Source organism: Trichoderma harzianum (assembly GCF_003025095.1).
Source record: "Trichoderma harzianum CBS 226.95 unplaced genomic scaffold M431scaffold_4, whole genome shotgun sequence".
Lineage (NCBI taxonomy): Eukaryota > Fungi > Ascomycota > Sordariomycetes > Hypocreales > Hypocreaceae > Trichoderma > Trichoderma harzianum.
Genome location: NW_020209252.1, coordinates 2,660,367 through 2,672,947, shown reverse-complemented (window position 1 = coordinate 2,672,947; position 12,581 = coordinate 2,660,367). Strand labels below are relative to the sequence as shown.

Genomic DNA, 12,581 nt, shown 5'->3' with positions numbered 1-12,581 from the left:
CCCTCTTCGGCAACCGAACCGCTTATTAACCCTAATTAAAAACTCCTATTGACAACGTGGGAGATCCAATACTAAGCAGATGAGGGACTACTGACCATAGTAAGCTAATCTATGACCCACCCAAATAAGCATATCCACAAACCGCTTTTTTTAAGAAGGGAAAAAGGTGAAGAATTGCTATTGGCTCACAGCAGTATCCAAATACTATATGTAGAGACCCCAATTACAAATCCATCTGTTGCTTAATCAGTTTTGGGATGCAAATCGCTCAATCATCTACCGGCGCTAGGACTGGCCCCTAGCAACGGTAAAAAAATGTTGACAGGCGGCATACGAGATAGTGCTAGCAACCTGATCCTCCTGGATTTCAAATCAGTAGGATGCAATGATAATTACTAATTCGGTGCCCACCAAATCTTGACAGGCACATCTATCAGATCTACTGATAAAAGATCTTCTATAGTATAGTAGTATAGTAGCAGCCCTAAATCCCAGCTCAGTGTCCTCATCATCTGGTAGCTCAACTCCAGGCTAGGCTCTTTGCTTCCTATTTCCCATATCCTCCACCATGTCAACTACAGAATCAATTAGTGACTCTACAATTGTCGAGCCAATGACAATTCCGATCGAAAAGACATCGAGCCGAGTTGAAAACAAAGAGGTTGCGGGGATATCAGAAAAGACTGAGGAAGATGTTCGCCCGATCAAAGGCTTCCGTTGGATTCTTGTATGCGTCTCGCTATACATCACCTGTTTCCTCTATGGCCTTGATACAACGATTGCAGCAGATGTTCAGGGGTCCGTAGTTGAAGCACTCGGCCACATAGAACAGCTCGCTTGGATCGGGGCTGGCTTTCCACTTGGATCCGTTGCAGTTATCGTACCGCTCACGGCTGCCTTTACCAACTTCAATCTAAAATGGACGTTCATTGTCACGGTGATCATCTTCGAAGTTGGTTCTGTTCTCTGCGGTGCGGCTCCGAATATGAACGCCATGATAATCGGTCGAGTCATTGCTGGCATGGGCGGAACCGGTATCTATCTTGGTTGCCTCAACTATTTTTCATCTTTGACAACTCCTAAAGAACGTGGGACTTACATTACCCTAATTGGATTTTGTTGGGGCATTGGGGCAGTCCTTGGTCCAGTCGTCGGTGGTGCATTTTCGGTGTCTTCTGCGACATGGCGTTGGGCCTTCTATATCAACCTTGTGATAGGTGGTGCTTTAACACCCATCTATCTTTTCCTATTACCACCATTGCATCCCGTCAAAGGTGTCTCAATCCGAACCAGGCTTTTACGTCTTGATTTCGTCGGGTTCATCCTCGGAGCAGCTGTATGGGCGACATTTGCACTAGCACTGACAATGGCTGGTGGACAATGGCCGTGGAATGATGGAAGAACAATCGCCATGTTCGTCGTGTTCGGTGTTTTGGTGATTGGCTACGCTCTACAACAACGTTTCTGCATATTCACAACCCCAGAGACGCGTTCATTCCCGATAAAGCTACTCTTCACCCGCACTCACTTGTTGCTATATGTGGCCATGTCGGCTAATAGCGCGACAATGTTTGTTTTTCTTTATTTCTTCCCTATATACTTCCAATTTGTTCACAACGATACGGCCTTGGAAGCTGCCGTCCGCCTATTACCATATGTCATCATCACGGTGACATTCAACCTCGCAGCCGGCCGTCTACTATCCAAGGTGAAACGATATATGCCCATATATGTCATTTCGGGAGTCTTCTTGACGATTGGTGGCTCATTTATGGTTGCTTACCTGAAGCCATCGACTTCTATATCTGTCATTTATGGCCTGTCGGTGATTAATGCTGTCGGTACTGGTCTCACTCTTCAGATTGGCTATGCCGTTGCATCCCTTGTTGTGGACCCGAAGGATATTGGAGACGCTATCAGTCTGCAAAATTTTTCACAAATTGGTTCGAATCTTATCTCGCTCGTTATTGCCGGCCAAATATTTCAATCCGTGGCTGTCAGAAATCTGGAAAAGGTCCTGGACGGCACGAGTTTTTCGCATAAAGAAATAGTTGATGCGGTGTCCGGCGCGCAGAGCACATTGTTTCAGCAGCTCAGCGGCGAGCTGCGTAACCAAGCTGTTCACGCAATCACTCAGGCCATTCAACAGGCTCTGATCTTGCTGCCAGTAGGAGGTGGTGTCATACTACTGGCAGCGCTAATCATGAAACGAGAGCGTCTCTTTGGAGAAATTGTTGTCGTTGGAGCATAATTGCTTACAGGATAAGTACGGATTTGGCGTTCTTGGGGGGGTAAAAAAGTTGTACTGTGATGATTTGAGCGCACTCTTTGTCCGATATTGTACACGATGAATAGTGGATAGTCTTATCTAGTTGGCTTACTACGTCGAGGAGACGAGAATTGGCACTACATATCTAGTTTCAATAGATATTGAGAGATGTATCTGGGATAATTGTTCAATTCGCTTGAAAGGCTGGTCTATAAGCAATTTTCACTCTATTGCTCTATGAAATATTTGCTTAGATACAAAATACAAATTTATTACAAACAAATGAGAATTGCCTTGGTAGCCATTTACATACTTCACTTGCATACGTTTTCATGTGGGTAGGGCTACTCTCACTCGGTGGCTGAAAGTTGGATGATAAAAGAACGTCTACCGAAAGATTGCCTACCTCAGCAACATAATGCGTGAAGAAGTCACACGCACTGTATCCGATAACATCAGAGTAATCACTGATCTCTAGTTCCCGGCTGGGCTGACTATATGATGGTCAACTGTGTAGGACTTTGAACAATAATGGGTTCATAGTACTGATACAGCAGGAGAGGTTATTGGACTAACTTCTGAAAGACAATCAGGAGGGCCGGCAGTGTGTGGTGGCGTCCGCTAGAGTAACCTCCAACCTGCCTCCTTAACAGCGGCCAAAGAGATGGGAAAGTCTTTCAGCTTCTATTTACACTGGAATCGGGCGTCTGTCATGCATGGCTAGATGACATAGCATCATTGTCAGACTAGACATTGCTTCTAGAGTGGTATCAATGACGCACATAAGCAATACTTACGGCACAGCAGTTAATAATTTGTGGTGCGCTGAAACTACTTGTGGAAGCTTGGTCTTCTCATTAGTCGACGGAGCTGAATAATTCATCGGGCACTAACGTTCATAAGGAGCGTTCATTTGCTAAGCTCGCTTGGGAATATTCCATTCTGGGAAATCCCCAATTCGGATCATCTCCAACACTAGTAGCAGTGACAATATCGTCTTAATATATAAACAATACTGCCGTAACGGAATGCAGTTATCTGGGCAAGAAAAGACATTGTATAACAGTCAGCTTCCCCTGAGCTACTCTGAAACCTCCAGGATATTAATTCTTCTTATATATCTCATCTAGACGGCATCTTTTTCTACTTCCGGCGAAACCTATTGAACATGCCTTCGTTCAAAGTTTACAAGGGCTCAGCCTCAGACGGAATTCAAGAGGCGAACACAACTAAGCCCGAATTGACTGGCGATCAAGTACTGGTCAAAATTACAGCATCTGGTCTATGTGGAACGGATTTACACTACAAAACTGCTGATATGGTCCTTGGACATGAAGGAGCGGGTGTTGTTCAACAAATTGGTCCGGACGTAAAGACTCTTAAACTAGGCGACCGAGTCGGGTGGGGATATCAGGCAAATTCTTGTGGCCTGTGCGAACAATGTTTGAGCAGCAATGACGAATATTGCCCTGACCGAGAAATTTACGGCGTTGCGAACTTGGATCAAGGCAGTTTTGCGGAGGCAGTTGTATGGAGAGAGGCTTTCCTGTTCAAAATCCCAGACAATATTACCGACAACGATGCCGCTCCGCTTATGTGTGGTGGTGCTACCGTTTGGAACGCCCTGCATAGATATGGCCTCTCATCTACTTCTACAGTCGGCGTTATTGGTGTTGGTGGATTAGGTCACCTGGCTATTCAATTCGCCTCAAAAATGGGCATGAATGTTGTAGTTCTATCGACCAACGAATCCAAGAAGGATGAAGCTTTGAGCTTGGGTGCCAATAGCTTTGCGGTCACGAACGGCAAAGAAGCCATCAACATTGGCGCCACCAAATTGGATGCACTTCTCTTCACGACATCGGTTGATATGGAGTGGGATGCTTATCTTCCTCTTCTGAACCCTCAAGCCATGATCATTCCTCTGACTATTCACTTTGGCAACTTTTCTATACCTCAATATCCGTTGCTTGGATTCGGCTACAGAATTCAGGGTACTGTCGTTTCCTCGAGGGGGGAATTGAAGAAGATGTTGAAATTCGCTTCAAGGAACGACGTCCGACCGGTAACAATGCTTTTCCCATTAAATAAGGCCGGCATTGAAGATTCCATCAAAACACTAAGCGATGGAAAGATGAGATACCGCGGTGTGTTGGTTGCTCAATAACGGAGGATGATCATGAAGACTTATTTGATATAATTTCTGGATTTCTTTGGGCTAAATATTACTCTAACCAATATAATACCATTGTAAAGATATCATTGCGTGGTTCATGGTGCATGTCGTTGGATTGCTCGCTGTTGTGGACATTGTCCCCTATGTGTGTAGATTTAAAAAAAATTAAACAATCCACTGGAAGCAATTAAGAGTGAAGGAAGGAAAAGAAAAGGCCCCCGAAATTTGATGGAAAGGTTTCTCTTCTATTAGCAGAGGATTAATAGCTGCGACCACTCCGCTACTGTGGCACCGAAACTTTCACAGGGCGTGAAACACTGAAATGATTCGACTACCTGAACATACAAGCATATTACCCGATTTTAACGTCTCTTTCATTGTCGGATTCACGATATCATGCCAGTGGATTACCAGAGTATTATGCTATAGTCTATATTCAGATGCTTGATCTGTTTGTCCCACTATGACGAGTCAAATGTACAGCGCCTTAGCTCGGCATCCACGGAAAAGCGCGGATCTTATTAGCCTTCGTACGAAGGGCGGCATGCTTTTAGTGGCTTGGGAGTGCTGTGTGTCATCCATGATACTGAGGCCGTCCTATCAGGCTAGTGAGAATGGCATTATTTTACCTCTTTGGGATAGCAGCCAGGCATCACAACACAAAGGATGTTGGACTGCAGTTGTTGTTCCGCAAATATCGACGCAATTGGAACTTTGACAAATGCAATGATTATAAAGACGTGAAAATGATTAAGCGCATAGTATGACTGAAACCTGGCTGCTGAAGAATGCTGGTTATTATTTATATATTAGCAAGCTCCCGTAGTTACTAATGACTGGAGAGTCATTACTTGGATTCTTGTATTTTCACGTTGTTTTAAAGCCACCACAAATCCTCCACTCAATCAATATCCGATCATGGCAGCTGTTCAGAACGCCCTCGCCAAGAGTTTCAAGGCTCTGCACACCTCTGGAACTCCCCTCATCTTTGCAAATATCTACGATGCAGTATCTGCACGGGCTGTAGCTTCTTTGCCTAGCGCAAAGGCCCTTGCTACTGCTAGCTATGCGGTTGCAGAAGCCGCAGGTCTCAAAGATGACACATTGACGCGGGCCGTTAATGTGACAGCAGCTAGAAATATTGCTTCAGCCATTCAAGAATTCGGAAAGCCTTTGTCGGTTGACTTTCAAGACGGATACGGCAATGAGCTCGAGGAGGGCGTAACAGAACTTCTTAGGGCTGGCGTTGTCGGGATTAATCTCGAGGACTATAACGGAAGCGCAAAGAAATTCTACAGCATCTCTGAGGCGGCAGATCGAGTTAAGAGAGTGCTCAACACAGCCAGCGCCTTTGGAGTACCCGATTTTGTTGTTAATGCGCGATGCGATACTCTGGTCTATGGCGGAAACCTCGAAGAAGTAATTGAAAGAGGCCATGCATATCTTGCTGCCGGCGCCACCACTGTGTTTGTGTGGGGTGCAGGCCGTGGTGTTTCGCGAGATGAAGTCGTTCGACTTGTCAAGGAGTTTGATGGAAAACTAAACGTCTTGTTGAACCTCTCTGGTGGATTAACCACAAAGGAATTGGCCGCCATTGGAGTTGCAAGAATTAGCATTGGGCCGACTTTGCAGATTGGTGCTATGGCAAAACTGCAAAAGGACGCTGAAGCAATCTTGGCAATTTGAGTATAGGTAGCTACTAGCTACTAAAAGTTATTTCGCTCTTCTATTCCACTGTACATAATGTTTTACAATGAGATAAAGCATGAAATGAAAACATTAGTTCCTTTATTTATATCTATTTCTCTCTCGAGCTGTTCAGTTGATATCCGTTATCAACGAGGAAAGCGGAAACCTTCTGTACAGATTTCACGAAGCTTTCAGAATTACTCGACCTGCCTCCAGTGCATTACTATCAATTAACATTCAATGTCTTTTTCCTAGCGCTATGAGCCAATAGACTTAAAATGGCATAGAGATCTCTATAGAAAGCCCGCTGCGGGAAAGTTAGTCATTTGTTGTTAACCCATCATCGCGACGGATGTCGCTGATAAGCGGGCATGTCCGGAAAGACCATTTGCCCGTTCATATTCGCGCAATGCCTCGGACAAGACATATGTAGCTATGCAAATTAATATCTTAATGAAGACGTAGTCGGATGTATAGGATAGTTGCAAACCTGGGCTATGAGCAAGAACCCTTTTCAATCTGTCCCAAACAAGATGGACTTGCATGTCATATGCCGACAAACGGAATGAGGCCCTAATCTTTTCAAATAATACATCGTCTGAAGGGCGAACTTCAGACCTTTCAAGGAGCAGAATCATAGTTTCCAGAACAATAACAGCTATTTTTCGAGTCAGCGATCTGCGAGTGAATTTCCGGTCAGACGAGGTCAACCCACATAGTGGAATAAAGACCATGGATATTTGGCTCTTGTAACTCGGCGCCCAAGGAACAAGACCGTGAAGAGCCTCCTCACAAGCTTCACGAAGCCTCCCACAGCGCAATTTTTGACGAAGCTGGACGAAGTCATGATGCAGAAACGAGCTCATCATTGCGCGGAGATCTACCTGCAGCTCAACACGCAGGTATGAAGTGATGGGAAGAGCAAATAAATTGATGGACATTTTCTCGTGTAGTTGGCATTCGACATTGCGTTTCCAGTGGCATACGGCAAGCCGAAAATCACCTTGGGTATAGGAGTAGAAAGGGAGGCTCTCTTGCGATTCATTAGACCAGAGGATGAGGCCAACTACGAGGCAGACGGAAGCTAAGTCTGGGCTCGGAAAGGGCTTGTCGCAAAGGAGCTCATGGATTGCGCTGTGATATGATAATTTACGTGGTAAAGTATAGGAAAGCGATTTCCATTGCTCTGCCGAGGTTTCGAGCCATAGAGATTCGGTGCATGGTAAATCCAGGTTGGCGAATATGCCTTCAGGTATCTTGACCAGCAGCCCATGTATGGCTGACCATAATCCAAGGAATATCAAAAGGCAAAGTAGAGATCTTTAAACAGAGATTATCAAAGGGTATACTTTGAGATCATGGGAAAGAGCGATGTACCTCTTCAGAGATTCCTCAACGACGAAATTCTTCCACTCATCTTCAACGGCAAAACTTTGCCCCAGGGCAGCTGTCCGTATTTCAGGTGGCTCAACCTGGCTGGCGAGCCATAGAACTCTCGAGAGACTACCTTGAGTGGCATTTAATGTGGCTTTCGCCCCCCCGGATAGGCCGTAGATGCAGTTGATCAATAGAGTATCTATAACCCAGTGCGGTATTGGGCCTGACCCATTTGAATCCAGCTAACGCAGCGGTGGTGATCAGTGTCTGGTAGCAGATGTTGAGGACGAGTAAAGGAATCTTACATAGTCCGACACAAGTCGGCGAGACGCCTCAAATAGACGATGGCCGATTTGATCGTTGACACAGTGCATTGCTCCATCAGCAAGAATGCTTAGAATAACAGCTGGAAGAGGCGGCAGTCAGCTAATCGATGTCGGAGGCTGAGCAACCCCTTGTGTGGGCTCACCTGGAGCACGGTCAATTAGGGGAATGCTTGCGTGCACAAACGGTAAGTTCCTATATGTCAAGGCAAAAAAGGTTTGCTGGTATCTGTCTAGGGTTATACAATCAGGAACATTAAAATATTCCTCAGGAGAATGGAGTGAGGCACTACAAGGTCGAGTCAACACTGGTATGATAGACATGTTTGGCTATCGATGAGTGAATAGATAACCAATTTTCTATTGCATTACCATGATGGGCTGGAATTGATTGCTCTTATCACAATCTCTCGCAAGTGTTGAATACTTGTCACGTCTTGAGAAGAGGGAGATGTGAGTAGACACTCGATGGCCGGTGGATAATGTGGGCTATGCTGTGTCAAACCTCGATCAATAGCACTTGCGGATTGTGATATGGGGCAAGAATCCACGTTAGGAGGATGAGATATTGTCGAGGGAACGGGGTCAGGGTTCTCTGAAGTGGTGACTGTGCTTGGAATTGTAGACCCTGATTTCTAGTAGGAGTTGGAGAACTCGTGGCCGTCCTGTGGCGAATCACTACATTCTGAGGAAGCTAGATCTAATGAGTTGTGTCTTGGCTCAGCGAGGTTTGTGTCGGACTCCTCGTTGGGAGTCTCAGACCAAGCTCGCGTAGACTCTGCTTGATGGTGGTCGCGAAGTTGCAATAGCACGGAAGGGAGAGCATCATGTGGCACGTCAACGGCGGCAGTTCTCCCGGCGGTGCTATTGCAGGCAGAGGCCGTCGATCCTAGTACATGGGATGAATTGCCGCTTACTGAAGCTGGAGGTGCAGCCTGAGTAGGTGGACAGCTAAGTGTGGGAATCACCCGGGGCGGCGGAATATGGCCTTGGCTGGCGCCATGGAACCTTTGCTGATGACGTTGGTAAAGTTCCTTCCTGGCAAAACACTGCAAGCATTCCTGACATTGATAAGGCTTTTCTTGAGTATCTGGACGAAGCCAAGTCAGCACGGAGTAGCTGAGTCAACTCAAACGACTCACGGCGTCGCAGATGGCGTGTCAAGTGTTCAGTACGCTTGAAGTGTCTCTGGCAAACCAAGCAGCGATGACGCCTGGCGCCATTGGAGCCCGTCATGAGAGATGATAGAATGGGGTAGGTCTGGATGCTGTTGCAAATCTGACTAATGAGACAGGATGGGATCTTGGGGATGTTGCCGGAAATTGGGGTCAGGCTAACAAAAGACGAGTGTCACACAAGACCCGCTTTGACTTTGAGACAAAGGCAGCATCCCCAAGCTGAAGGCACAGGCTGGGGTTTGCCAGTTAATAAACGAAGTTTTGGGGTAATGAAGAAGGCCGAAGTCGGTGCAACATGCAGCATTTATGTCCTGGGAGGTTTTATTCGTCGGATCACCCCCACTCAACCCCAAGATGGAGAAGCTGATCAAATCTATCCCCTGGGTTACATCACAAGACAAGTCCGTCCGCTCCATCCGAGGGCCTCGTCCCTCTTGGCGGATGTTTCTTGTAACATGGACGTTAGCAGTACCCTTCTCACTTACCTTTCCCCAGAAAATGGCAGCCCGTAATGAACTGACCGTGGAAATTAGAATCGAAGTCCTGTTGATGAATGGTAAGTACGAGCAAGGCACCAGAGGAGCATAATTTAGTGTTAATGCTAGTGAATGATTATAGGCTTGTCCATCAAACAAATGCTTTCTCTACATCCACATACACTTGCCAATTGTGAGATTCATGGCCAAGATGATCGCTTTGCCATTGAAGCAACACACTGGTGTGAGAATAGAGACCTCCTCTATCAGCAGCTCCAGCAGACTTTGCCAACGCTAGTACATGATAATAATTCGGTATGGTTCCAGACCATTAACAAATGTGACAACCCCGGCGAGACGTGCCTTTTCGATGGAGCCAAGATGAAGTTGCACATTTTACCTCTGGTAAGGGCAGAGTTCGGCTTTTGTTTTCCCCGTACCGCATTTGTTGCAGAACGCGACAAATTCGACATTAGATGCTTCCCCCTCAATATCACGGCAGCTGGAAACGGGATACAGTGGAGACGACGTCTGCCATCCGATGAGGACCGGCTGCAGGTAAATCGAGAAGGCTGGGAGGTGCTTTACTTCTTCCAGCCTGTATCAGCACAAAATGATGCAACATTCACTGATCTTCGAACTGAGATCTGCACTACTTTGAATATTACAGATTTGAGCCGAGTAACCTTTGAGGCAGGGCCTTTTACCTGGGGTCCAGAGTTTATGGAAGATAACTTGGGTATATATAAAACTTATTGTAGTAGTACTATAAATTCCAGCTTAAAGGTCATAAAAACAATCAAAGGATCAGCTTTAATAAATATTATAGAAAATTAGTGTGTAATAATACTTTCGAAGCAAAATTTACATACAATAGCCAGAATCAGCGTTTCACTAAACCAAAGTCACAGACCCAATGTAAATAAGTGCCAGATACATCAGAATAGATACTCGATAAGCTGTCCTTATTTCTCAGGCTAAAATATCAATTTGTAATGTATGACTATTCAGTCTCTCTAATATGCATATTGAACCAAGTGATAGCTTGAACAAAAGCCTGCTCCTTAGCAAAGTTTCCTACCCGCGTTTCCTCGCTTAGACGGACTGCAAATCCATGCTCAACGCCGCTAAACAAGTTGATCTGATAAGGAATCTTTGTTCCGATCAAAATCTCCTCACTCTCATGGCGCTTCGAAGTAGGGAAGATACTATCTGTTTCTGCAGCAGAGATTGCCAGAGGCTTTTTGATTGCCTGGAGCTCATCGCGTTCGACGAACGAGGGATGAGCGACATAGCCAGCGTCGAGTCTGTCGCCAACGCCACTCATATAGCCAAGATTGCGGACCACATACTTGGCGCCGAAACAATAACCGACTCCGCCAATCTTCTTACAGCCCAGTGTCTTGTGCATTTCGTTGATAGATGCCTGCACAACGGGGTCGACGCGGTCAGGAAGGTGGCCTGGCGGACCGTTAAGCCAAGCCATGATATCAAAGTCCTCGGGTGGGTTTAACGAAACCGGGTCACCATGGAAAAGGTCTGGCATATAGACAAAGTATCCATTTTCCGCAAATCCATCCGCAATCAGCTGCGCGTTGATAAATCGGTGACCCATGACATCTGTCAGGAACAATATGGCGTTCTCGGTGTTCTTGTCCTTAGGATACGTTATGTAGACCTCGACTAAGATAGGTCAGTGGTGCAATCTTGACTTGAAGGAAAAAAACATTGTCGCACCGTCATTGAATTTCTTAATCTCACCGCGGGGTGAGCCTTCATGTCTCGCGCCGGTAACGCAGCATCTTCCTGGAGGGTTCGAGGCCATTGCGAGAGAATATGATAGTCGTATGTATGGATGATGTATCGGTTCAGACTGAGTAGGCTGGCAAGATGGCAGTTAATGATCTTATATACGTATATCAGTCATACTATTAGGCTTCTAAGATGAGTACGTATATCATTCATACCACCATTAGGCATCCAAGGTGAGTCGTCTTCTTTAGTATTGGCACATGGATCCTAGTTACACGCAATCACGGCTATGATTCCGGCTCCACCCGTCTGAAGCGTTGGGGTAACGCTGGGGTAACGCTGGGGTTGATTGACAACGGACCTCTTGGCAAACTCTAGTACTTGACAGCCTGTCTGGGTATCGCGATATACAGACACGCCCAAACTCCGGTGGAGAGGCTTGCGTGTGCATGATATCCCTCGGTAGCTTGTCTCCGATCGGACTGGTCAGCATTAGCAAGGGGAAATACCAGAATAAAGGGATATAAATACACGAATTGGAAAGAACCATCCAATTCAGCTAGTAAACCGCCACCTGCTGGTATTTTTCCATCGTTCGATCTTTGAACTCAATAACAGTTCCAGCTTCTTCACCCTAGCTTCACCATCATGGTCTGGGGAACCGATTCAAAGAGAACTGGTGTCGAGCACAATAGGACGCTCGCCTACGAAGTGTGCAAAAGATGGAACATCCCCAAGGGCGGAGACGTGAAGCCTCTGCTGGAGCTATTCCACGATGACGCGACATTCACCAATATGGCTCGCTCTGACATTTCCCCCGAACTTGGCGGAACACGTACCAAGGAACAATTTGAAGAGTTCCTTGGCGCAGCGGTTCAGAACCGAGCCATCAACCTCCAGTTGCGAGGCATCACCGCCCAAGAGGACCGCCTTGCCCTCGAGTGTACCTCGGATATGCACGTCAACGATCATCACTACAACAACACGTATCACTACCTTTTCGAAATCAGAGACGGAAAAATCGCTCATGCTCGGTTCTATCTTGATACCTTTCTTACTAAGAAGCTGTTCGAATGGGTTGCTGAGACTTCCGAAGAGTGATACTTCAATCAGAAGGGGCGACTATCACAGACACTCCGGAGGCTTTCAGTACGGACGGAAAGATGAGCAGATACATTTAGTTTAGTGCAATAATAAGTTTCTCATTTAACAACCGGTTCTTATAATTTTGTTTACTAATAGGCGTCTCAGCTACCGTACTTCGTTAGGTAACAAGAAACTCAAATTGAGCGTATAAGGTAGCGTATTATAGTGAAAGCGATAAGGATGTTACGTTGAGTC

The 12,581-nt window shown here is 46.0% G+C and overlaps 6 protein-coding genes across 6 annotated transcripts; 4 read left to right on the top strand and 2 right to left on the bottom strand.

The window, feature by feature from the left end:
• Positions 1-613: 613 nt before the first annotated feature.
• On the top strand, positions 614-2,251 carry M431DRAFT_81214 (hypothetical protein; the record flags this gene model as incomplete). Its single annotated transcript, XM_024923014.1, has 1 exon — positions 614-2,251. The coding sequence occupies one exon, from the start codon at positions 614-616 to the stop codon at positions 2,249-2,251; it is 1,638 nt and encodes a 545-aa protein (XP_024776846.1).
• A 1,186-nt stretch (positions 2,252-3,437) lies between these two features.
• On the top strand, positions 3,438-4,436 carry M431DRAFT_82147 (hypothetical protein; the record flags this gene model as incomplete). The annotated part of the gene is made up of 1 exon (XM_024923125.1): positions 3,438-4,436. One exon carries the CDS (start codon positions 3,438-3,440, stop codon positions 4,434-4,436), a length of 999 nt encoding a protein of 332 aa, XP_024776845.1.
• Positions 4,437-5,363: 927 nt separating this feature from the next.
• M431DRAFT_81229 (hypothetical protein) lies at positions 5,364-6,131 on the top strand (the record flags this gene model as incomplete). Its single annotated transcript, XM_024923016.1, has 2 exons — positions 5,364-5,624; positions 5,664-6,131. The coding sequence occupies 2 exons, from the start codon at positions 5,364-5,366 to the stop codon at positions 6,129-6,131; spliced, it is 729 nt and encodes a 242-aa protein (XP_024776844.1).
• A 269-nt stretch (positions 6,132-6,400) lies between these two features.
• Positions 6,401-9,075, bottom strand: M431DRAFT_529849 (hypothetical protein). The gene is made up of 9 exons (XM_024920776.1): positions 8,977-9,075; positions 8,517-8,924; positions 8,207-8,462; positions 7,981-8,123; positions 7,817-7,917; positions 7,512-7,753; positions 6,850-7,454; positions 6,625-6,792; positions 6,401-6,567 (listed from the first exon to the last, which is right to left on the bottom strand). Exons 1-9 carry the CDS (start codon positions 9,068-9,070, stop codon positions 6,467-6,469), a joined length of 2,118 nt encoding a protein of 705 aa, XP_024776843.1. The 5' UTR covers positions 9,071-9,075; the 3' UTR covers positions 6,401-6,466.
• A 1,134-nt stretch (positions 9,076-10,209) lies between these two features.
• Positions 10,210-11,313, bottom strand: M431DRAFT_493640 (hypothetical protein; the record flags this gene model as incomplete). The annotated part of the gene is made up of 3 exons (XM_024917142.1): positions 10,210-10,222; positions 10,514-11,171; positions 11,226-11,313. 3 exons carry the CDS (start codon positions 11,311-11,313, stop codon positions 10,210-10,212), a joined length of 759 nt encoding a protein of 252 aa, XP_024776842.1.
• Positions 11,314-11,888: 575 nt separating this feature from the next.
• M431DRAFT_480754 (hypothetical protein) lies at positions 11,889-12,341 on the top strand (the record flags this gene model as incomplete). The annotated part of the gene is made up of 1 exon (XM_024915901.1): positions 11,889-12,341. One exon carries the CDS (start codon positions 11,889-11,891, stop codon positions 12,339-12,341), a length of 453 nt encoding a protein of 150 aa, XP_024776841.1.
• Positions 12,342-12,581: the final 240 nt, after the last annotated feature.

What these genes read in the sequence shown, in the direction of transcription:
- M431DRAFT_529849 (XM_024920776.1), bottom strand. Translation starts at nt 9,070, where the DNA reads ATGACGGGCTCCAATGGCGCCAGGCGTCATCGCTGCTTGGTTTGCCAG. An exon ending in GTTGAGGAATCTCTGAAGAG is followed by an intron (nt 7,455 to 7,511) that starts GTACATCGCTCT and finishes CTCTGTTTAAAG; the next exon opens with ATCTCTACTTTGCCTTTTGA. An exon ending in GGTTCTTGCTCATAGCCCAG is followed by an intron (nt 6,568 to 6,624) that starts GTTTGCAACTAT and finishes TAATTTGCATAG; the next exon opens with CTACATATGTCTTGTCCGAG.